Source organism: Alosa sapidissima, chromosome 8 (genome assembly GCF_018492685.1).
Source record: "Alosa sapidissima isolate fAloSap1 chromosome 8, fAloSap1.pri, whole genome shotgun sequence".
Lineage (NCBI taxonomy): Eukaryota > Metazoa > Chordata > Actinopteri > Clupeiformes > Clupeidae > Alosa > Alosa sapidissima.
The window spans coordinates 18774189-18800024 of NC_055964.1; the positions used below are offsets into that span (position 1 = coordinate 18774189).

Sequence of the window (25836 nt, forward strand, 5' to 3'; positions counted from 1 at the left end):
TAGCTCCTCCAACTGTGATCCATAATGTCCGCTCAGGACGAGTTTCATTCAAAACCTGCTCTCTAATGCTAGATGATGTCACTCTGCCTCTCCTCCTTGACACAGGGGCCACTGTGTCACTGTTGAACTTGATAACCTGGAAACGTTTCTTCTCCCATAAGCCACTGGGACCAGCCTCCACAACTTTGCGAGGTTATGGAAACGCTGAGATAGATATAGTGGGCTCTCTCCAGTTGCCTGTACGTTACGGGGACAAGGCTCTGCCAACATTCACATTCCATGTGTCACGCCATGGGACTAACCTACTTGGCCTTGACCTCTTCCACGGCCTGGGATTCACCCTACTGGATACCACAGGCTCGGAAATCCACACTGTCGCCACTCCGTGGCACCAACAGTGGCCAGCATTGTTTGATGGGGTGGGTTGTCTCACTGCTTTTGCCCACCAGCCCCTGGTAGATCGTAATGTAACACCAGTGGTGCAGCCACTACGCCGCTCTCCTCTAGCCCTGCGGGATGACATCTCCTCTGAGCTACGGCGCATGCTAGATGAGGACATAATCGAGCAGGTGAATGCTTCACCGTGGATATCCAACCTGGTGGTGGCAAAGAAAAAGACGGGAGGCCTGCGCATCTGCGTGGACCTCAGAGCAGTAAACAAAGCCATAATACCTGACCGCTACCCTTTGCCGACAACAGAGGAGCTCACAGCCCAGTTTTATGGATCAACGATTTTTTCAAAACTTGACCTCCGCCAGGGCTACCTCCAAGTGCCTTTACACCCTGATAGCCGCAACCTAACCGCCTTCATTACCCATGAAGGTGTCTTTCGCTACAAACGCATGGCTTTTGGACTGAGTTCAGCTCCAAGCTGTTTTCAGAAAATAATGGCTTCCATCCTGGCAGGGATTCCGGGTGTGGCTGCTTATCTTGACGACATTGTTGTTCACGGAACCACCACTGCAGTGCACGACGAACGCCTCCACAGAGTGTTTAGCGCATTAGCTGAGCACCACCTCACACTTAATGGAGACAAGTGTGTCTTTGGGGCCTCGGTCATTGAATATGTGGGGTTCCGTCTCTCAGCCGAAGGCATAAGCCCGCTCCACTCAAACACAGAGGCCATCCAGCGTGTCCCTGAGCCCACATCACCTGCCCAGGTTGCCTCCTTCCTGGGGATGACCGCGTATTACCTTCGGTTTCTGCCTCAGTACTCAGACACAACTGCTCCACTGCGCAAGCTGATGAAAACCGATGAGCCTTGGGTCTGGACACCCGCTTGTGCCGAAGCAGTGCATCGTCTGAAGTCACAGCTCACTTCACCACCAGTCCTAGCGCACTTTGACCCGGCCAGCTCCACGCTCGTCACATGTGACGCCTCAGCCATCGCCATTGGTGCCGTGATGTCCCAACTCCAGGGGGGCGTGGAAAGGCCAATCGCTTTTGCCTCTCGAGCACTCAGCCCTACAGAACAGAGGTACTCGGTAGGGGAGCGAGAGGCGCTAGCGTGCCTCTGGGCTTGTGAGCGGTGGCACATGTATCTGTATGGACGCACATTCACCTTAAGAACAGACCACCAAGCACTCACTGCTCTCCTGGCCACGTCAGGCACTGGCCACAAACCACTTCGACTTCACCGCTGGGCTGACCGCCTACAGCAGTACAACTATCGTCTGCAGTTCACACCAGGGCGTGACAATGTGGTGGCAGACTTGCTATCACGGTCAATCCCTGCTCAACCCACGCCTCAGTTTCTGGCCTCCGAGCAGGACCGAACAGAGCATGACCTCATACAGCTTCTCCACACACCACTTCAGGAAACTGTGTCACTGCGTGAGCTGTTGGACGCCTCAGCAGCCGACCCTGTCCTCTCCTTAGTGTCCTCATACATTAGGCATGGCTGGCCTACAAAGGTACCAGATGAGCTGTCACCCTATTTCAGAATCCGTGAGCAGCTTGCAGGCTGGAACGACACTTGTGTTGCTAGAGGGCTCTGCACTGTGGTCCCAAGTGCCCTTCGTGCGCGTGTTCTTGCTATGGCACACGAGGGTCACTTGGGCATAGTCAGGCTCAAACAACGGTGTCGGGACCTTGTTTGGTGGCCGGGGATCGACAGAGACATCGAGACCCTGGTCAAGGACTGCACCGCCTGTCTCCTCAGTGGCAAGACCAGGGCCCCAGCCCCGCCCCCACCCATGCAGCCCTTGGACTGGCCATCCCAACCGTGGGAGCACCTACAACTAGACATCTGTGGAGAGTTACATGGCGTGCCGCACCACCAACGATTTCTGGTCGTTATTTATGACCTCCATTCCAAGTGGCCTGAGGTTATACCCGTGGGCTCTGTAACTGCCAAGATGCTAACTGACATCTTAGACTTGCTGTTTGCCCGATGGGGTTTGCCCAAGAAAATCACCACCGACAATGGGCCTCAGATGGTCTCACATGAACTGGGCACCTACCTGAAAGAGAAAGGGATTCGCCATATTCGCACGGCTTACTATAACCCATCGGCCAACGGGGGGGTCGAAAGGCTGAACCAGTCCCTAAAGAATGGAATAAGGGCGCACCTCGCTCAAGGGCTCACGTTCCATGCAAGCCTCCTCCAGACACTCTTACACTACCGCGCCACACCACATGCCACCACGGGGGCCTCCCCAGCCTCCCTCATGCTGGGACGGGAACTCCAGCTGCCTTTGGATAGACTTCGCCCTGTTCTGGCTCAGGCTCCAGTTCACCCAATCCTAGCGAGGGTTCATGCTCGTCAGAGCCAGATGAAGAACTGGTTTGACCGGAGACGGCGAGCCAGGCCACCCGCCATTGCCGCTCAAGACTGGGTCAGGATCCGCCGACCCCACCGCGACAACAAATTGCAGTCGTTCTGGTCAGACCCTGTCCAGGTTAGCCAACAGCTTGGGGCCGCCACATTCAGGCTCACAGATGGCACTCGCTGGCATGCCAGCCGTCTGCGCAAAGTACAGGCTCCTTCTGGACTAGGTCTAAGCGCTGCCCCGCAACCTGACCGCTCATCAGCCACAGCGCCTCCTGCCCAGCAAGGAGCCATGGAGGCAACCCCGGAGAGCGGTGACAACCACCAGGAGGCAACCCCGGAGACCGGTGACGACCACCAGCCTCGCCCAGCCCGTGCACATACCCGGCCTGAACGTTTGAATGATTTTGTAACTGAGTATCACACTTAGATTCTTGTGAAGGGGGGGAAAATGTTATGTTTGGCATTGCTATGACAACGCTGCGTGTTGATTGGGTTTTATGTTGGCACGTGAGTAGGAAGTTAGAATCGTGTGCTGTTCGAATAAATGGAGTAGCCTAAGCTCCGACTACAGCTCTGTGTGTCGTGTCGGTTTATTCACATTACAGTTGACATGTCAAAAATGTCTGGCGTTTGGTCAGCATTCCCTATCTGATCCAGGGGGTATGAGTGAGTTTTCCTCAGTTCAAGCACATATCGCTGAAAAGACAGCAACGTCTCCTCGAAGTCTGAGGGCAGGCGCTGAGCCAGACTTGTTCTACGACGCAGTGTCAGCCCTTTGCGTCACATCATTCGTGTACACCACCCAGTGCTAGCTTTGAATTTATTTGTCGGTATGTTCAGCTAATTGGCTATCTCCAGAGCTCTCAGCCAAATGATTTCTCTTGTGATTGGCATCGCATCCCGACGTTTTTCTATCACATATTCATAGATTCTATCATAAGCTTTCCTTTGGCTATAGCAATTTTTTAGTCGTTCTTTTTGTGCCTGCCACCTCCGAACGTTGCATTCTGTGACTCCAAATTTTTTGGCAGCATTTTTTGGCATACAATTATTAGATGATTCCGCCTCATTCACGACTATAATTTTAAAGTTGGCGTCATAACTGTTTCGAACGTGTTGGTTTATTTGACCAACTTTTGAAGCGCTTTTCTCCTCTCCATGGCAGCACTTAACTGTTCATTTAATTCATAACACTGTCACTAATTAGCCTATCGTGTTGGCGCCCTCTACTGTTTCCCCCTGCTTAGATCAGATCAGTTTGCAACATTAATTGTTTGTTAATTAATACAACTAATTAATAAATTCATTAATTAATTAGTTTCATTAAACCAATTAATTAATCGGTTATCCCTAAATGTATGTCCATTAGGATACAAGGACTAGGCACAATCCACAATGGAGTAAGGCCAGACCTATTTAGAATTTAGATCAGTCTCACAAGACTAGATTAGTGGCACACCCAAAATGTTGTACTGCCATGCTGGCAGATCTTATGAGATGGAGCATCTAAAACGTCTTAATTTTAAAGTTTTGGCAGTGGCTTTGGCTTCATCCTTCTCAGCCTGTTCCCGGATGACATCACGACTCTTGGCCAGCTCAGATAAGATATTTTCTTCCATGTCTTCCATATTCCCATGGGGCCTTAATTTCCCCGGCGTGGACCTCTCCTTCTCACTTGATTTGACAAGTTCACCTCTCACATTGTTTAGAGTCTTCTCACCCTCTACTGGCTGGGCTACAGTTGTTACATTGTAGCGTGCAAAATAGATCACTTTACTTCTTTGCTTCAATTCCTCCACTCTTTTATGTAAAAGCATCATCTCTCTTGCTGTAATGTTTGCTTCTGTCTCTTCATACATGGCTGTGGTGTAGAATCCTCCTCCATTTTGGTGGATCATCTTGTCAACTTTCTCCAGCAGAGAGCTGGCCTGATAATCATTGCTATTTCTCTTATTGTAGAAGACATGGTATCTTCCCCCACATTCTTGTATGAGTTCCCTCATCTCATTATGGCCTGACTGAATATACTCCTCTATGCTTGTGCATTCCCCAAGATCGTCTCCTCTAGTGAATCCCACCATTGTGTACGCTTTGGAGTGCTCTCCAAAGATCTCCTGGATCATCTTCACTGTCTCCCTCTCCTCTTGGGTGAAGCGTCCAACAGAGACCAACAGCAGGAACACATGGGGACCTGGTGAGGACATGGTGATGCATTTCCCAATCTCTTCTTTGATCTTCTCATTTGAGACAGTCGTATCAAAAAGACCTGGGGTGTCAATTACCTGCACCATTCTGGCACCAATCATAGCTGTGCTTTTTTCACATTTTGTCGTGACAGAAACTGTTGAAACAATGGAATCAAATTCTTTCCTTCCTAGGATGGTGTTTCCTGTAGCACTCTTTCCAACTCCAGTCTTTCCAATCAGGACCAGCCTCACACAGTTTACTGATAGGAAAGCAAAAACAAACATATGTTTACAATTTATTTAATACAGTACAACTGGACATATTTTCTTCAACACATACCCATGTGTCCAACGAAACTTTACCTGACTGCTGTTTTTCACTTTCAAGCCCTATAAACAGGAAGACAGACGGACAAAAACACAAAGAGAATTATGGAGAAAAAATTGCTACTGAAAAAACTAGATGTACCGCATAGCGGTACAAAATATGACCGCCGCTCAGTCCTGTACATCCGTTCCGCGAAAATAAATCACACTTCAATTTGTCTCCATATTTTACTCCATCCCCCACTCTTGAAACTTTTGTGTATGCTTGTTTGGCATGCCTGAGTGTGTAATCATTTAATGAAGTCTTCTTTGTTGCATGTGTCTGAGGGCATAAAGAACATGGCCAAACACTGCATGCAACACACAACCTTTACTACTTACATATCCATTATATTGCCTGGCATGTTCCAGTGGCCAGAGGAATTAGGCAAATGAGTCCTTTGCATACAATCATCATGAAGTGCCTTGATGTGAACCACACACAAGCCTAATGGCTCATCACAGTCACCTGTGCACTGGTGTGTGACCTGCTGTAGACATGAACCCTCCCAGATAGCAATTTCCTTTGGGCCGGATCCGCATAAAAGCCTTTAGATCCGCCTGTAGCGGACATACGGTATCTGACTGTGGGCCAGGTCTACTCCCGATACAGGTTTCAGCTCTGCTAGCAATGCTGTTTTATCACCGATTTACAGATTTGTCCCAGGTCCAATTTCCGCAACTCAACTGGAAGTCAGGAGAAGCGTTTAAAATACAAAACACTGATTTGGCCCAAACCTGTGATACGGATATGAGCCGAAGGACCATTTTTTCACAGCAGACCCAGGTGGTAATGATATTAATTAAGGTGCTGATTCTAAATTGACCCCTTTCCCTACTTCATTGTCAACTGGCTGCTAAAGAAAAAAAAGGTATTTTGGAATGGCACAAATTTAGAAACCATGGGAGTGCACTATGTTCCCATGGCCACTTCATTTCTACAGTAAGGCTGGAAAAGAAGATATAGTTGGCTCAATATTGATCATATGTTCGTTTCATTATTTTTATTATTACCTAGCAGTGGTAAAAGTAGTCAATTGTTGTTTGTGTCAGATCTAACAGTGCTATGAAACAACCCCATATTCTTGCCACGCATGCAGAAGTCCAAGCAGTAATGTTAATCAAGGATCTTTGGTTTGCTCACTATCAATCTTTTGACATGATTTACCAGCCTGGGGTTGGACTAGGACAGCCCAACTTTTCAAGGTAGTATCTGCTTTTTATCTCTGTTGGTTTATTCAGAGACAACAATAAGCAACCGAGCGATAGAACTTTACTATTATTTTCCAGCAACAACAACTAGCTTAACTTAAGCAAAACAGCTATCACAATAACTATTTTGGAAAAAAACAGTGATAACGCTAACAGGATCACTGATGATAAAAAAACGAATCCGTACCACACAGAATAAGCGGACCCGTATTGCATATGATAAACAGATCTGGAACACGTCAGTAACACAGACTACCATACGGAACTGGGCCAGTCTTAGCCCTTATTGGTACCAGATCCGTCAAACGGATCCAGACCAATTTTGGACCAATGTGCGTTTGGACGCCGGATCAGGTCCATTATGCAGATCCGTGCCGGACGTTGTGGTAGGTGTGGCCCAGTTCCGTCCCAGTGTATGTTTGCTATCTGGGATTAGTTCACTTAGAGAGCTCTCTGATGGATAAGCCTGAGTAAAATATGAGATATATAAATTGAGCAAGTCTGAGTATTGTATAAGCCTTTGCTGAGATCTCTTTTGTAAATCAAAAAAGGACTAAACTGAGATGACTAGAATGAGAACGGTTCAAGCTTGTGAAGAGATCTCTTTTACAGAACTGATGGAGCCTAATCTGAGATTTACCAAAAAGATCTGAAATGAGAATTGCATGAGTTTACAGAGAGAGCTCTCTGGTGGATCAGCCTGAGTAAAATATGAGATGTATAAATTAGACAACACTGAGCATTATTTAAAATATTGATGAGATCTCATTTGTATATTAAAGGGAGTCTACACTGAGATAACTTAACTCTTTTGCTCCAGAGACAAACCTGAGAAGCGGGAGACAAAAGCAATAATCTCATTTTTCATATCACTGTGATCTCATTATTGTCTAGGAGAAACAAATCATTGCAAATAAAACGGTTATGTCTATGCAATGTGCAAATGCCTTTATTAGCCTACAAACCCAATTCTAAAAAAATATATGACACTGTGTAAAATGTGAATCAAGTGTAAATAATTTGAACAAAAGTACTAAATGAGACCTTTGTACATTATTTATAATGCCTTTTAAGGTCAAAAAATGTTACTATGAGCGAAAAATAGAAATCCTCAAACACTTCCCTCGGTCCCCGCCTCCTTCTCGCATTTCTCAATCGCTCCTCTTCCATCTCTCTCCTTTTCCTTTCCTCTTCTTCAACCTTTGCCTTCATCTCTTTTATTAATAATTTCTCCTGCTCTTCAACCTTTGCCTTCATCTCTTTTATTAATTTGTCCTGCTCTCTTGCTTTTTCTTCTACCTCTCTCAACTTTCTCTCTTCCTCTCTCACCTTTGCCATTTTCTCCTCTCTCTCTTTCTCGTAAGCTAATAGAGGATCTTCCATTTGGACCACCGATAAGATCTTCTCTCTAAGCTTTGCTACTGTAGCGCCCCCTAATGCACAGCTGACTACGCCACCCCTTGAGATAAGTAGTGTCTGATATTAGAGCAAGGGGAACTCTATCCCAATGAATGTACAAAGACAGGTGTTTAGAAAAGTATAAAAATACAGTCTTTATTAAATACTTAAGGTGTTGCTGTGGTTGGTCAACAATTACACATGGAGGGGGGAAGGGAAAGTTACAGCCATCAAGTTTAGACTAGTCGAGTGGCTGAGAGATGAAATACTAACAGGATGTTAGGTCTCACTACCACACGTGAATGATGACCGCACTTCTTGAAGTAATACACGCTAAGAATTCACAATACACTGCACTGCAAATCTTCTGTCGCTAAGGAAAGCCTAACTAAAGGCTCACACACAGCACTACAACCAGTCATTGAGTGAACTTTAAGGGAACCCGCTATCCAGTAGCCTCCCACACTACCCAGGCTCGACTGTATCTGAAATTACTTAGGGCCTTAAGGGACAAGGGAAGACGGGGGTAAAAGAAAAGAAAAGCCCCTCTAACCTGTGGCTCACAGAACGGCCTATACGCTATTACATACACCTAGCCACAGGCTAGAAGGGGCAAACAAAATACACATGAATAAATATGCACAGTCTAAGAACCATACCAGTCATACAAACATACAGTGTAGAGAACAGCAGCTTAGCAACACCATGTAGCAGTCTGGATCTAAAAAAACACAACAAAAATCAAACAAAAAGCAAACCACATTAAACACTGCAATTTACCACACTTTGCAGCATGACATATAGCATGGTACAGGCAGTCTGATACATCGTAGTTAATTCAAACATGCAATGACCATCAGCCTTCACTAAAAGGAATTTGGGCTATGACTGCAGCTAGGGCTAAAAACTACAGCCAACGAAGATACATTCACCTACTCATCCCCTTTGCCAAGCCATTCACACATAATACCCATTGTACCCAAAGGTATATGCAAATCAAACCAGCTATTAGCCTAACTGAAATAAAACCATGATATATCTAGGTATGGTGAAGGCAGTGTTGGGCAGGTTACTGAAAATTAGTAATTAGTTACAGTTACTAGTTACTCCTTTCAAAAGTAATTGAATTACCTTACCAATTACTGTATATCAAAAGTAAGTAGTTACTAGAGAAAGTAACTTTTGAGTTACTTTTAAGTCGGCTTTTAAAATGTCAATATGAACAGTACTGAGTAAACCTAATTTTTAGACCTATTTATTGTAGTTTCAATGGGCCTTCAAATCAATAGCCTTGTGCATGAGTTCTCAAACTTTTTCCGACCACAAAACATTCTACAATGCATGAAGGCCTCCCTGACCTTGTTTTACGCCACCCTCACCATCTAGGTGGTTTGATAGATATGTACAGCACACTGCCTACTGCTTGCCTTCTACTACTACTACTACTACTACTACTACTACTACTACTACTACTACTACTAGTAGCAGTAGTAGTATGCATGGTGGTGCACTGACACTGAATTTTGCAATATAGTAATAAGTTATTATTATCATTATTATTGCAGTCCTTCTGTAGGCTACATGGAATGAGTTCAATGGGATGTAATGTGAAACAATGTTAAATGGCCTATTTTCAAAGCCGTTATTGTCTGCTCACACACACATACAACCTTAGGTTATCCTCATCCTGCTTTGAACACAGTTGTATTATATAGCATTTTAAGCACCACCAGTTTGGGAAAAGCCTGCGCTGCACAAGTGCTGACCTACCAAAATAAGTTCAAATGCGCATCCGAGGGTTTGGGTTGTCGCGCACTATGCAGAAGGTTACTCTTCAGCTGATAAGGTGTTCCAGAGAGAAGTTGCATGTTCCGTCGCAGACAAATGAATCCATAACACCATGGACGTCAATTCCGATGTAAACATACTGTGCAAATAACTCAAGTCGCTGTAGTACGTACGGTAGGCTATTTGGAGGTTTCTTTATCTGGTAAGTGATATCCGCATTTTCCTCTCGAGTTAAACGTGTGCTTGCTTGTGCCAAGGCTATATATAGGCTACTGTATGTAGGCCTATTGGTGTTGTGGCGTGGCTATGTTGTAAGAATGAGAAATTGATATAACGAGGCTTTTGCGCAATAGGCGAAAAAGAGCAGAGATAAAATAAACAACAATGCGCTTTTACTGTAGTGGAGCTTACGAGATGGAAACGAAAGGGAAAAGGCTTTTAAGATGCCGATTTAAACTGTAGCCTAATGCACTCTTGTGTGTTTTATCATATATACGAAATAAGGAGGAATGTGAGGAGGCTCCTATTAACTGTAAAGAATGCATCTGCAATCTAAACATGAAACACATGAGGCAAAACATCCAGATAAACAGAAACAGGCTCAAGATGTGAAATTAGCACAAATACATTAGGGAAATCAGATGCAAACACCATACTCATAAATTGAAGGACAAAAAAACACAAATACCTTACTCTCACATAAAATGACTTTGTATTTGAATACAATTTACAAACATATTAAAGTTAATTATCTAAGTTGTCTGTCACTGGGCTATGCTGTTCTAAAACAAATTCCATCATGGGGACATTAAAATATAATCAATTTTATTATATTACTGTAAATGAAGATATACAAAATATACTCATCCAAGACATTTCCTCCACTCTATGGCCATCTATTTTTGTAGCTGTTACAATAATTTGACCTGCTTTTTTGTCTATTTGTTTATTTTCTCAAGAAACTTGAGGTTGGTATGAAGGAGTGTATTGTGTATGTGAGCAATTTCATCTTCCTGAATCTCAATATTATGATCACAACAAGTCTGGGCAAATTATTAATTAAATTTTCATGTGGGGTAACTTGTTGCAGGGCAACCATAACTGGTTCCATGTCTTCCGATTAGATGATTAATCATCAGTTTCTTGAGAACTTTAAAGTTCTCAAGAAACTTGAGGTTGGTATGAAGGAGTGTATTGTGGATGTGTGCAAACATTGTGCACGTTGCACATGGTGCAACTTCTTGCAGGACAACCACATAACCGGTTCCATGTGTTTGAATTGGATGACTAAAGTTCTCAAGAAACTTATCTCCCTGAATCTCAATATTCTGATCACAACAACTCTGGGCAAATTACAAGTCAGCACCAGTGCTGCATTCATTGTTTTGCACTTTTATAATCACATCACCAAAAGTAGGTTATTGGTTTTACCAAAATAATTTGGCACTATTTTTAAACTACAAACCTATAAAGTATTTTGATACAAAATATGATGCCATTTTTCCCAATTAAATAAAATAAAAATGACAACATACTATTTTGTATTTTACATACATGTATCAGACATACTGCCTATCCCTGGCTGTTGGCTGCAGCAACTCAAGCTAGGTAGTACTTATTGTTTTGTGTTTGTTTTGTGTTATGTTAGTTTTGATCCAATTTGACAGCTTTGCTATGTTGCCCACCCAAAATTTCTACCAGCCCACCCAAATATAGTAGCCTAGGTTAGAACCAGCCCTGCCCTGCATGGAGACATATTTTACGATAATAATGGAGAAAATGTTAGCAAAACTTTAGGTTTTTGTTAACGGAATCTCCCGACCCTCATTCATCTATTTGCGCAACAGCCCACATTCTGCCTTCAATCCAGCGAGACAAGTGAAATAAATGTTTTTCTTTTTAAAGCTGTCATCGTCATAGGCACGATATTTAGGCTACCTCTGTTAAGCCTACACAAAGTTGCGTATTAAGGAGTATTTCCTGATCGGGGAAACCTTTCGTTCCGCAGTTCAATTGTGCCGCAGGCCAATAAAGGCTGCTGCAAGTGCATCAAGAAAGGTCCCGCCTTACACCATGTTAATGGCCAATCGTAGACTAGGATTTGGGGTGGCACCTGGGGTGGCCAATCGAATCTCAAGGGTGGCCTGTGCCACCCGGAGCCACCCCTCTGGCTCCGCCCCTGTATATATATTATACATACATACATAGCCTAAACATTATGATGCTCCGGACCTTTGCTTGAGGAAATTTTCCATAACGACCTTGCTGAAGATTAATTGAATACCCCTGGTGTATACTGTATTTTCTGTATTTTGTTTTTGTTCTTGACAATTGTCAGTGTCTCTTGAGTGATCAGAGCTAAATGTTTTGGGCTAATTTAGATGTAATATTGAGTCATTGTCTTTGATTTACCGGATTGACCCTAAAGCACTCCTTGTTTACAAATCACTTAAAGGACAAATCCGGTATGAATTGATCCATAGCTCTTGTTGGAAATCACTGTGTGCTGTTCATAGGAAAAAGAAAATGTGGCACAGCCAATTCTGAGTTATGGACAGGGAAGTATAGCCCAGAGCCGTATAGAAGTACTTTTGGTATTCCTGACATAATGCAGGGTAGCCGCGGGGTCTTAAAAGTCTTTAAACGGTCTTAAATGTCATGTTCCTTAATTAAGGTCTGAAAAAGTCTTAAATTCCGTTGCCAAAGTCTTAATTTTTTAAACGAAGGTCTTCAATTTTAATTATACTAGCCTGCAAGCAAGGTGAAATGGGGGAAAAAACTAGCCTGGCGGGCCATCCTATATCATTGAAATGTATAGTCTGGAATCGAGCCATTCACCTCGCTTAATCCAAGGGGCGGGCAGAGAATTGTCTTTCAAACTGCCTAGGCATGCAATAGGCCAGCGCTACGACCATATCCGTATCCGGTCGGCAAAATGGCAAATACATCCTTCTTCGAAAGGAATGACTTAAGTGCATTGTGTTGCTCAACTTTCAAAGAAAAGCACAAGTCCAACTCCTCCAAAGTTGACGCCAACGCCGATTCAAACAACCGCTCTTCGTTTGCCATAGCCACCTTCCTTGTTGTTTACTGTCGCAGGACTGTCGCCATCCTGTTAAGCCCGTCTTAAGACTCTCTAACAAAATAGAGCGCTGTGATTGGATGACGTCCACGGCATCAGCCAATAGAAATCCCTATGGTTTGATACTAGATGTACAGGCTGAGCAAATTAATTTGCCGCCGCCGGGTGCGTCTAGATTTCTAGGCTAGGAAAAAACAACAACAATGTGAAAATTCAACAGGGGGTTGATTAACGTCAGAGATCGTCTAATTTAGTGTTGCACGGAGCACCGATACTACAAAAGTGTCGCAATAGCTATTAGCAGTTGTCACAATACCTAATTTTATTAGTATCAATACTTTTAAGAATGACCGTGTTCTTGTTTGTGTGCACAAGGCATGCTTCTAGTGCCTCCTCCCCAAGCCTGTGGCTGTGCGTTTTTTCTCCTCACACACATATGCGCAGCTGTCGTGCCATAAACAGCGAGACATGGCTGCTAGTTTAACTTAAGTGATTCTGTGGTAACACATAATAATAGGCTAATATCAAGTTGATTTGCTCACTTGCACCTCTCAACTTTGTGTTGCTAACCTACCTAGGCTATGAGATGTACGTAGGTCTACTATTGGGTTTAATGTCATTTAGAAATAGGCAGCGCAACCTTTGCAAACTTTTACATCTGGAGAGAGCTCCTTACTAACTAATTCTGCTAGCTCAAGTCATGTATGTCATTCGTAATTAGTGCTAAAATCATTGAACATGATCCGCTCTATGAACTTGATCGTTTTTTATTTACATTTATTTTATCTAATGACAGACAACAATGAATTGCATCCACATATCCTTATGCATTATGTGCAACTATTATTCACTAGCCTAAAACCGTGAGACTGAAGGCTACAGTAATTACTCACGTATTTCTTAAAGTGACAAACACTCAATTACACCTAGGCCTACACACCACATTAAAATTTGCCTAGGTGTAATAGTTTAAAAATAAATATTAAGTATTCAAATGACTAAATATGTTTAGCAATTAAGCAGATAAATAGTAATTATGCCGATTAAAAAATACTATACATTAACTGTACACTTTATATGAATTCGAAGGTATATGAAATAGAAACATATGAAATAAACCATAATTTTCCGTGTGTGTGGAAAGAGTCAAGCAGAATCTAGGATGCCCACTGGTGTGAATGATAACACTATATTCAATATTACTGATGATGTCAAGGTGGTCTGGGCCCCCAAATCAAATAAATTTTTTAAGAATTATCGAAATTGCAATTCTTGATGTGGTATCGGTATCGAAACAATAATTTTGGTATCGTGGCAACTACACTAGTCTAATTTCTTAGGATATGCGCAAACAATACTTTGGGTTTTCGCACCGGCAGCAATGAATAAACATAATCAGTCGAAAGGAGAGGACAGCACATCATGGGGAAGTGTTGTTTTAATTGTCATTATGGATTTGATCTGGTGTTTTACAACCGCATAATGGGTGTGATGTAGGTCTTAATTTTCATGTAAGTGGTCTTAAAAAGGTCTTACGCTCACACACACAAAAAAATAAAAAATATGAATACACATTATAAAAAGAACATATCAAGGCATTAACATGCTTCCATTGCTTGAAGTCCATTTTAAAGTGCAACTGTGCAAGCTCCCATTGCTTAAAGTCCATTTTTAAAGTACAACTGTTTTGCTTTGTTTTATAAAATAAAAGTTTGAAATGCTATGGAGTGCCCTATTTTTTGACCCTCAAACTGATCTCAATTGTAACTCCTACTAACAGTTTCTCATTGCAATGTCTCCTCATTTGCTCTATTATTTATCCTAAGGAGAAACAAGTTGTAAATGAGACTACACTCAAACATATAAGAGATCGCCCGTATTTCTCCTGCTTCTCAAACTAATATCTCTTATGTGACTCCATCTGCTCTATTATTTCTCCTAAGGAGAAACAAGTTGTAAGTGAGACTACTCAAACATATAAGAGATCTCCTGTATTTCTCCTGCTTCTCAAACTAATATCTCTTATGTGACTCCTACTTGTCTTATTGCTATGTGTCTCATCTTTTGCTTGTTTTATTCCTCCTAAGGCAAAATTAGGAGAAATAATTGTGACAAAAGTAATACTTAAATGATCCTTAAAAGAGAATCACCATTTTGCCTCCTTAGCAACAGAAGGGATACAAATGAGAAGCAAAAGTTTCCTCTGGGGAATGTCACAAAAAGTGTTACAGAAATTGCTTGGCATCGCTTATTCAATGGCTCTCTACCGAAACACCTGTAGTTTGCGGAGGACGAACGAGAAAGCACTCGTTTGATAAATCAGCCAGTAGTAGACAAATAACTTTTAGAAATAATCTGTACTGCAAAAACGAATGTTGGTGGGTATTTACTGTAAACTATCTAGCGGGTGTTTTAACAGCTGCAAGAAATAGGAGCTTCATGGTCTTTATGTTCTGGTTCGTAAATTATTTTCATAAAACTTCAAGTTGCCCTATAACTTTACTCTCCAAACTCTTCACTGCACAGTAGACAATTAACTGACAGTATGATAGGCTATTTATTTTCTGTAGGCTACAATAAACACATTTATTTTTTCAACTTTTGCAATATTACGCACTTGGCTACTAAACGCAAATCAGCAGGAGAGAGAATGCACGTAGCCTATGCAGCGTGTAGCGCAATGTGTAGGCTATTTGGTTACCAACTAATACTGTTAGCCAATTCACTAACTTAAGACTTCAGTGCCATCATATACAACGTTTTTTTACACAACAAATACAGAAAAGATGGAGGCAGCAAAAGTAGAGAAGTCATTTCAGATGGGGCAAGAACAAGGTGAATTTGTATGCTTGTCAAAACGTAGTCCTACCCTGCATTAGAGGAGCTGATCATCATACCAAGCACACTCGCTGTTTAAAGTCATACACCACGTAAACTAAAACTAAAATGTTACAAAGGTGGCAAAAATAATATAGCCTAGGGTATTATTAGCCATGACATTACTAGGCTATGAATCGTTCGTTCATTTTTTTTGGGGGGGGGGGGGGGGGGGGGTTACAAACTTATTCAAAATCACCCCCCCCTCTGGTTTTTACACAAATCGCACCCTGCATGCAAGTGCCTTAAGCCACTAATCTCCCATTGTATGCTTGCATGTCAAAAAATTACAAAGCAAACAGCACAGTTTTGGCATGACTAAATCTTTGACCAAGGAATACCTCACACTACATGGGCCAAGAAATATGTGCATTGTTTTCAAGACTTGTGGAAACTTTCAATACTATCAAGGAATGCCTCAGCATTCTTTTAGGTTCACCCGGCGAACAGGTCGACCTAGCAAGCAGCAGACTAATCACATTGATCAAATTTCTCCCTGAGGTGTGAATGGCACAAAAATCAAATAAACTGTTTGAGTCTGGGCATTACAAAGTGGTGAGACTTGAAGGTAGGTTCTGCTATATTTTAAAAACTGTAGTCTGTGAGTTGTATGTATTATTCTCTAATAGTCCATTGACTTTCTACTAGTAGTACATTATTTTTCAAAGTGTGGTCTAGGGACCACTGAGGCCCAGGTCCGTTCCACAGCTAGTCCGTGAGCAGACGTGGTAAAATATAGTATAGATGAGTTGTTTGCAATGTTGAACAACTTGTATGTGTAGCGGGTAGGACGTAGGCAGTGGGACTTGCGCCTTGATTGTACGTCTTCATTGAATCAGGTGGTGGCCGCTTGGTGCTACACCTTTAAATCCAACAAACTGCCGGTGTACGGTGTTCATTTTAGGACATCCTCAGACTCAGGTGTCAGACTCAGAAAAACATCGGTCATCTTCAGACAAAACTGCCTCAGCGTAAGAAAAACCTCTGTCATCCTCAGATAAAACTGCTTCAAACCAAACTGCCTCAGAAAAAGTGGAGTCAGGTCTCAGAAAATCAGGTCTCAGAAAAAACGCTGTCAGAAAAAGTGGAGTCAGGTCTCAGAAAATCAGGTCTCAGAAAAAACGCTGTCAGAAAAAACAGAGTCAGACGAAAACGTCTCAAATGAAAAGTTATTGTGGGGACAGAAGAAGACGACGGATACAGAACGGTGAGTTTAATATTATGCTTAATACGTTATTCTGTCACTGGCAGGGTAGGAATTTCACGGCGGCCACGACGGCCGTGGTAGCCCCTTGCGTTGGCCGTGAAGCCCCTTTGAAAATCATAGGTTTACAGGCCACGGTGGCCTTGGTGCCCCCTTCTTTCAATATTCTGCTTTGTGTCCTACTAATAGCGATTTTTATTTAGCCTGCGGCCTGTCAAAATAATCTTAGCATTCACAGCGCAAATTAATGTAGTCTTTTACGCAGTGGAGAAAGTGACATCGCAAGAAAGTGCGTCCAAATTCACCCATTCTTCAGTTGAACTACTCGCGAAGTAGCCTATTCATCACACAGACATCACAAGTGATGTCACATGAAAGAGCTTTTTCTCAGCTTTTAAACGATGTTAGCCGATAATTGCTGTGTTGAACGGTTCGCGAGAAAAGTAAATAATATAATTCAATTTAATCATACATTCTACTGAAGGTTTTGCGTCCATGATCTCCCTACCCATTCATCTCGGTGGAATACGAACCCTTCTTTTAACACATGACAAACCACATATCAGAATAAACAGCAGACCTTACCGAACATAAAGGTGTAAAGCAGTCCCCTGTACAGTTAGCCGTTCCAGAGTAATCCAGTTTTGAATTTGCAGTACATTTCGACATGCATTGATGTCTCCAAATTTGGGCTTTAAGTTTTACGATGTGTTTAAATTGTTCCACACGATTTCATAACGGGAAAAAATACAAAATAAATGTTACAAATATCGCCTAGATATTGGTAAATCAGAGGACAGCTGACTAAGAGTTTATGAAAGTAGCCTGATCACAAAATGCTAAGCATGCATCTAGGCTATTTGAGTTTCTTAAAGATGAGCTGTGCTTAAATTTAAATTGTTCAACACATGATTTCATAGCAGGCCAAATATAAAATAAATGTTATATATAGCCTAGATATCTGTTTTTATTAGATGATCAGATGATTTACAGTTATATGTAATATGTCATGTTTCATGTTTTTGTTATGTTTCATACAATGATGCAGGTCTACTGCAGTGAATAGGCTAAATACAACTTTGATAATTTTTATAGCCTACTACTGTATAGTTAACTTTGGCCTTGGTGCCCATGTGGCCTTTGTGCCCCCCACCAAATATGCCCAACTGAAGGCCAAGTGGCCTTGCCCCCAGAATGGTGAAATTCCAAGCCTGGTCACTGGCATGTTATATTTGGTGCTTGGTTAGATGTAGAAATTAAGTAGAAAGTGATCCAATGGTAAAGGTAGAAAGTGATCCAATGGTATGTACATTGTAGGTGTAGCGCCTCTCTAGCGTGTTTGGCTATAGTGAGAGGTGGCTATCCTGAATTCTTTAACTATACTATCAATCAAATAAGTGGGGTTTCACTAATAAACGTCATCAGTGTGCAATCAGTGTTTAACTTGTGTGTGTGTAATTACTAACTTATTATATGAATTACTCTTTCCCTTTAAATCACTATTTAAGCCTTAATATGTACACTTTAACATACAATTAAATGTCTTGGACTTACCTTTATCCTTTAAACACTTTCACTTTTTAACCAAAATTACTCTTTTTCTTAATTAACTTAAAATATCAAAAGTCATTCACCACAACTGTTTTATAAAAAGTATAAAAGATTTACTTAGAAAAAGTAGGTAAGTATTTAAATGTGTCTTTTCAAAATCACTTTTCAAATCATAAATGCAAACACTTTCACATTGAAAACCTAAGGGCCCAAGAAAATAAAATAGCCGGCAATAACCTAGTCTAATTGTAAATACCCTTCAAATGTTCAAGTGATGCAGGCCTGAATGCAGCTCGGGTGCGTTGTAGCCCTAAACAAAATGGCTGCTTCACCACGAAGGCAAAAACAAAAGAAAAATGGTACCTTTACTCAAAGGGAATGTAGCCTCACGCGCGCAGGATCAGCAGCAGCAGCAGCAGCAGGAGCAGGAGCAGGAGATATGACGAGAAGATTCACAATGAAGATGAGCCAGTTGAAGAGAAGATTCATGCAGCTGACGACCTCGCAAAGTCCACCACTCGGCAACGCTATCCGGCTCCGTCGGGTCTTTGTCGTTCTTCTTGCAGTTTCACACAGGCTTTACTAGTCAAGGTCACTGGTTGCTAGCTTGTTAGCAAAGTCCATGCAAAGCACTAGCCACTAAGTCAGCAGCTAGCTTAAACTTCTTTCTGTCTGTGTGTGCTGAGTCGTCCACTCAACCGGACATAAACTATCACCATTTACGCTTTGTATAAGAGTTCTGGTTGAACACTTACTAAACTGGTGCATTACATAAACAGTTCTCTATCCACAAACATGCTTCTCGACTCGTACTCTCTCGTGCTTTCTCTCAACTCCATTTCACGTTGTCTTCCCGTTTCTCTCCCGCACCACTCACTTCCTTGTCTTTTGAACTTGAATGTGATTGGCTTATTCACAAAACTTTCAGAAATAAAATAAATTCACAAAACATTTGTGTAACTCTTTCTTTCTATTCTTACAGGCATTTTTAAAGCATTTTAACATATTATTAAACAACAAATATTTAACATTTTAAATGCTATTTTCAGTAAACATGAACATTACCCAATATGCATTTCTCTTAATGAGCAAACTCATAACATCATTGCTGGTCAATGAATCTTAACTTTTTAACCTTACATACTATTTATTAACTATGAAATTATGTATTTAAATCTTATATTAATGTATACATTTTCAACAGGGTTACATAGGAAATCCATGGATGTAACTTAGCTAACCTCACTTCGCTAGTAACATTAGCAGCTGCTGTAAGGCACATTCCGGAGTAAGCTACGTACTACATACAGCAAAATAATTTGTTTTTCGTAGGATTACGGTACATTCAATGAGCTAGGGAAAAGTGGGTTAAACATTTTTCCACCACGAAAGTCCAGAACGACACCTGGACCATTATTTCTTACTTTTGCTAACCGTTTCCCAGTTGTACACTACCTACCAGTAAGAAACCTGCATCATTATCATCACATCATTATTCCCAAACCCCCATAAAGACAAATGTGCTATGTCATGATGTAATACCATATAATACCATTATGATAATACATGAAATAGCAGGTACCAACAACAAGGCACATTTCTCTAAATAAGTTAAGATAACATCTCATATCAAATGAATTCAACAACGCTGCAGTTATTGTCCCCTGGGGATTACATTTCAAGTACCTGTCTATCTTTATGTCTGTCTATTATTGTTGTGCAATGACAATGACAACTGCTAACGTTTTATAATGGTATTATATGGTATTACATCATGGCATAGCACATTTGTCTTTATTTAATACTTAATACTTTTCTGAGACCTGATTTTCTGAGACCTGACTCCACTTTTTCTGACAGCGTTTTTTCTGAGACCTGACTCCTTAGAGATGTTTTTCTGAGGCAGTTTGGTTTGAAGCAGTTTTATCTGAGGATGACAGGTTTTTCTTACGCTGAGGCAGTTTTGTCTGAAGATGACAGAAGTTTTTCTGAAGCTGAGGCAGTTTTGTCTGAAAATGACAGATGTTTTTCTGAGTCTGACACCTGAGTCTGAGGATGTCCTAAAATGAACACCGTACCGGTGCCTCATTAGTGTGTCTCGCCACCCAGACTCTTGGTTCCTTGGAGTATCGGTTGGTCATACAAGTTAATCTTGGCCTGGTGTTTGTGCGGTTAGTGCCGTGGTTACGTCCAGCTTCTTGTCTCCACAAGCCCTCGCCGGCTACAAATTGTGTCCGCGTGTTTCAATGAAAATTCACCGGTCTAGAGTGTGACCGCTAACTTGCTGAGTGCTGTTTGTTGTCCTGAGAGTTTTGGCCTGGGGAATGTACGAGTAAAAACCTGACGGCTTAAAGTGATCGCTACGGAATTATAACTAAACAAACTCCTGGCTAGACGCCGCGGCCTGCGTTCATACAGGAGGACCGTCGTACGCCACCTTGGCCACGGTTTTTCCTGTGCCCTGTTTTAGTATTCAGTTGTGTGTGTGTGAGAGCGAGCGTGTGTGTGGGAGGGAGGCCCACCGTGCTGCCCATCAGTCTCTTGTCAAGTCAAGTCAAGTTTATTTATATAGCACATTTCATACACAGAGGTCATTCAATGTGTCAGACACCAAACAGGACGAGGACCACAAAAGCGTCACGTTCAAAAGTTTATTTAAGGGTTGGGGGTTAAGGGGGTTCCGGGGGGGGTACAGGAGTTCCAAGAGTCTGCGTGTGTGTGTTCCCCCAGTAGCCGAACAGCGATGGCAGGAGCTGGATGATCCGGGAAGTCCTGGGGGAAGCACACACACCCCTAGCTGCTGCATTTTGTATCACCTGAAGCTGTTTAATAGTCTTTTTAGGAAGGCCTGTGAACAGTCCATTGCAGTAATCAACCCTGCTGGAGATAAATGCATGAATGAGTTTTTCTAAGTCATGTTTTGACATCAGCCCTCTGAGTTTGGCAATATTTTTGAGGTGGTTATCGCTTTCATGTGGCTGTTCAAATTTAGATCACTGTCAATTAATACACCAAGATTTTTAACAGTATCCTTTGCCTTCAACCCTTTTGTGTGAAGGAGAGTGGCAACCCTAAGTCTTTCCTCATTTTTACCAAATATAATTACTTCAGTTTTTTCTTTGTTCAGCTGAAGAAAATTTTGAGACATCCAGGTGTTGATTTGTTCTATACACTGACACATAGATTCAAGAGGACCATAGTCGTTTGGTGATAGAGCTAAGTAAATTTGTGTGTCATCTGCATAGCTATGATATGAAATCAAATTATTTTGAATGATTTGTCCAAGTGGGAGCATATAGAGGTTGAATAATAGTGGCCCCAAGATCGACCCCTGGGGAACACCACAGGTCAAGGACGTTGGTGTTGAGGTACAGTTTCCGATGGCAACAAAGAAGCTCCTTTCTTGTAGATATGATTTTAGCCAGCTGATAACTATGCCTGTAAATCCAACCCAGTGTTCTAGTCTGTGTAGTAAAATATTGTGATCAACAGTGTCAAATGCTGCACTAAGATCCAGTAGCACTAGGACTGATGTTTTACCTGAATCTGTGTTGAGGCGTATGTCATTGGAAACTTTAATGAGAGCTGTTTCAGTGCTGTGATTTGCCCGAAAACCAGACTGAAAGTAATCAAAATACCCATTTGATGTTAGGAAGGTGGTTAATTGATTAAAGACTACTTTTTCAATAATTTTGCCAATAAAAGGTAGATTGAATATGGGCCTGTAATTGTTTAGCATGGAGGCATCCAGGTTATTCTTCTTGAGAAGTGGCTTTACAACAGCTGTTTTCAGTGACTTAGGAAAAGCGCCAGACAGCAGTGATACATTTACAATTTGAAGGACATCCGCCGCTATGAGGTGAAAAACAGTTTTGAAGAAATTCGTAGGCAGAGTGTCTAAGACACATGTGGAAGAGCTGAGATTCTGTACCGTTTTTTCAAGTGTTTCGTAGTCTATCAAGCTGAACTCTGACATCAAGTTTAGTTTCCCTCTGTTTGTTGCTTGTATGTGTTGCTGTATGTTTCCTGTTTGTCTGTTGTATGTTGTATGTATTCTAGGCCATTGGGTTAGTGCAATATTCGGGGGGGGGGGGGGGGGGTAACAATCTTGTTGTGTGATCACTGGATTGCTGTGTATAGTAAATGAATTGCTGTGTGTGTGACCTGTGACGTGCCCTATATATATTCTGTGTTTGCTGATTGAAACTTGCTGAATCTTTGAGTGTTACTTATCCAAACACCTTAATTTTGCACATTGTTGTCCCTGTGAGTTTACTGCCCAGAGGCCTAGTGTCTGTTCTAATGTATGCATCTACGTGAATAATAAAATAAACTGTTTTGTTACTTTTATAATACTCCAGTCCCTTTCTCCATTTATTTCCCTTTATTGGGATAACCTGCTTCTAACATCTAAACTCAGATTGTTGGTTACAAACTGTAACTGGTTTGAAGGCCCCCCCCCCCAGGGGTCACATATGTAAATCCAAACAATTCTGCAATACTGCCTATGTAAGCTATGCCAGTCTAAATCATATAAATCCTCTGACATAATAAGCAAGGTGCAAAGACGATAAGCAAAGTGGTTCAATGAGTAGGCCTACTGTGTAATATACTGTTGAAGTACAGTAGGTGTACTGTTTTTTAGCTAGGTGGTCCGTGAGTTTTTTACTTATTGGTTAAGTGGTCCTTGGTCTGAAAAAGTTTGTAGTAGTACTGCTTCAACAACTGCTACTACTACTACTACTAATAATAATAATAATAGTAATAATAATAATAATACATTACTATTAATTATTGTTGCAGCAGTAATCGATACAAATTATTGTTTCACCACCATCAATTTTGTATGTGTGCATGTACAATTATGTGAACTACCTTTCATATTTTATGACAGGGAAATCAGAAAATTGTCATCAACTCCAAATAATACTGAAAAAGTAAAATACAGAGAATGCAGAAAGGAACCAGGCGTTGTGCCCCTTGAAGATAGATGGGCACATGCCCACCCAGATTATCTCGACGAAAATGCTATTTTGATTAGTGTATTACTGATATCTCTATAATTTTGTTGTTGTGGTGATTTTATACAGAGTCAAATATTAATAATTGTGGGGGGCACTGTGGCACAGCAGGCTACAGCGCCCACATGTACAGTACGGGTCCGAGTGCCCACGGGGACCCAGGTTTGAATCCGACCTGCGGTCATTTCCTGATTCCCACCCCATCTATCTTCACTGTCCTGTCCAAATAAAGGCAAAAAATTATTGTTATCATGTAATATATCATATCTCATAAAATCATACATGCCCTTCCCTAAAATATTGTGCATGTTATGTAATCTAAAGGTTGCTGCAAAACTTTGTCAACAACATTCTTTCATTTTCTAGACGTTCACTCAACAGCAGACACAATCGAATAGATCAAATTTCACCACAGTCTTTGGTAGGCTGTTCAAGACTGAGGAGCATATATATAGGAGTGACACAAGTGGTTTGTAAGGAGATGAGACTTGAAGGTAAGACTTCACCATCTTATGGTAGGCTCTGATTCTCAGTTGGAATTAATTTATTAACCATCATAATGTTATTGAAAAACACTAGTGGGGTGGTGTTAGTGGTTAAGGAGCTTGCCTGAAAAGGTAGCCTGAAATGCATGATAATGCAAAATATATAAATGTAAATGTAAATTAATGTTAGAACATAAAATTACTGTGCATCCAGGCTATATGTTATGCATATTCCACAACTCATATTCTGCTGCCACAGCATAACAATGTACATAATATATCATAGACTTCTACGTACAATTGAGGCTGCCTGTACATGTAATCAGCAGCAATCAAAAAACAGGATATGGTGTATACATGCAACAGCATCCTGGGTTCTACAGAAAACTCCAGCTGGCATGACTGGGTTTATCAAAATTGGGATAAAAGCTTGTCTGGGTTCCTGAAATTGGGGAACATGATGTCACATAGAAACAATATACTTTAAAACTCAATCGTTGCTAGTATACTCAAATTCATGTGAATGTACTCTTTGCAATGTCATTTAAATGTTGGATTGACAGGTAAAACAATACTGGCTATCAACTGATCTAACCGGCTTTTGCTGTTTGTATTATAGACGACAAAGGTTTCTGAAGGGGGAAAGCCATCAACATCACAAAAAAGTAAGCTACACTAATAAATACTTTATTACGTAAAAACTGTATAAATACAGTACTACGAAGAATGTGTCTGTGTGTGTGAACATCATGTCTAATTTTCCAAGTAAAACATCAGACGCCCTAGCTCATTTCACATTTTTTTCTACTTGATTTTTTTGTGTATTTTCTAAGTTCATGAAATAACACTTGAAGCTGCAAAGTTTATGTCTTTAAGCTGCTTCTTTTCCCATGTCAATAATGGTTAATTGTCAGAATTCAAACTTACATAAAGAGCACAGTGATCTTTGTCCTTTCAACCACATAATGTACATTATAAGCATATTGACATTCACATGAAGCAGACAGTACACCTTTTCTTCTTCACACGTAAATCTTATCATGATCATCAGCATTGATTATAACAACAAAAGACAAAATGATAAGAATCACCCTGTGAGTCTACTCAAGATTCATTCTTGCACTCACCATTATGTGTTATTCTTGCAATGTTGTATTCTTGTGAAAATAAAAAGGATATTTTTCAGTAACTGAATGAATGCTGCATGCATTTCTAAAATAATAGGCTCATTAATTGGTATAATCGGTTTGAATAAACAAAGGAGGCCAGGGCCATTTATTATTACCATCTTTATGAAAGGGGACAAACATTTTCATGACCTATTGGGGCTAAAGGTTCAAGAATGAGAATAAATTCTCTGACTAAGGCACTCCAACTTAAAGTGTCTTTATTAATTTGACAAGTCCTACATGGACATATTAAAAACAAGGCCCACGCGTAGCGGCATGAGTGCCTTCTTCAGGGCAGTAACACAAAAGAACAGAGTAGTGCATTTGTTAAGGATGTGGGTAAGGACAGGTGCAGACAACTAGACAATTAGTGGTGAGCTTCTCCCCACTGCTGAGCCCGCCTCTCACACAGCTCTCAGCAGTAGAGAGCTGTCAATCAAAATAGCAAAACAAACTTTGGGCCGCCTCTCACACGGGTCCCTGCATAAGATAGTAAACATTCACAAAATCAAGAAAACATACATATTTTACTTGTTGTGAGACTACACTATCTACATACATACATAGAGTAGCCTATAAATAGATCTAGGCCCTATATTTTCTTACAAGACCATGAAAAGCTAAAAACAACAAAAACTGTGCATAATCTATTTCCTCATTCAAGCCTGGAAATTCCATTGCTTTTAGTTTCCAAATCCAATAAGTTTCTCGTTGCAGTAATAAC

General features: G+C 41.3%; 1 protein-coding gene across 1 annotated transcript; it reads right to left on the reverse strand.

Moving 5' to 3' along the window:
• Positions 1-3358: 3358 nt before the first annotated feature.
• On the reverse strand, positions 3359-5690 carry LOC121715698 (GTPase IMAP family member 7-like). The gene is made up of 3 exons (XM_042101588.1): positions 5684-5690; positions 5323-5349; positions 3359-5219 (listed from the first exon to the last, which is right to left on the reverse strand). Exons 1-3 carry the CDS (start codon positions 5688-5690, stop codon positions 4264-4266), a joined length of 990 nt encoding a protein of 329 aa, XP_041957522.1. The 3' UTR covers positions 3359-4263.
• Positions 5691-25836: the final 20146 nt, after the last annotated feature.

Excerpts from the sequence above, each read along its gene's own strand:
- LOC121715698 (XM_042101588.1), bottom strand. Across the intron at positions 5,220-5,322 it reads AAGTGAAAAACAGCAGTCAG|TAAACTGTGTGAGGCTGGTC; the intron begins GTAAAGTTTCGT and ends CTTTCCTATCAG.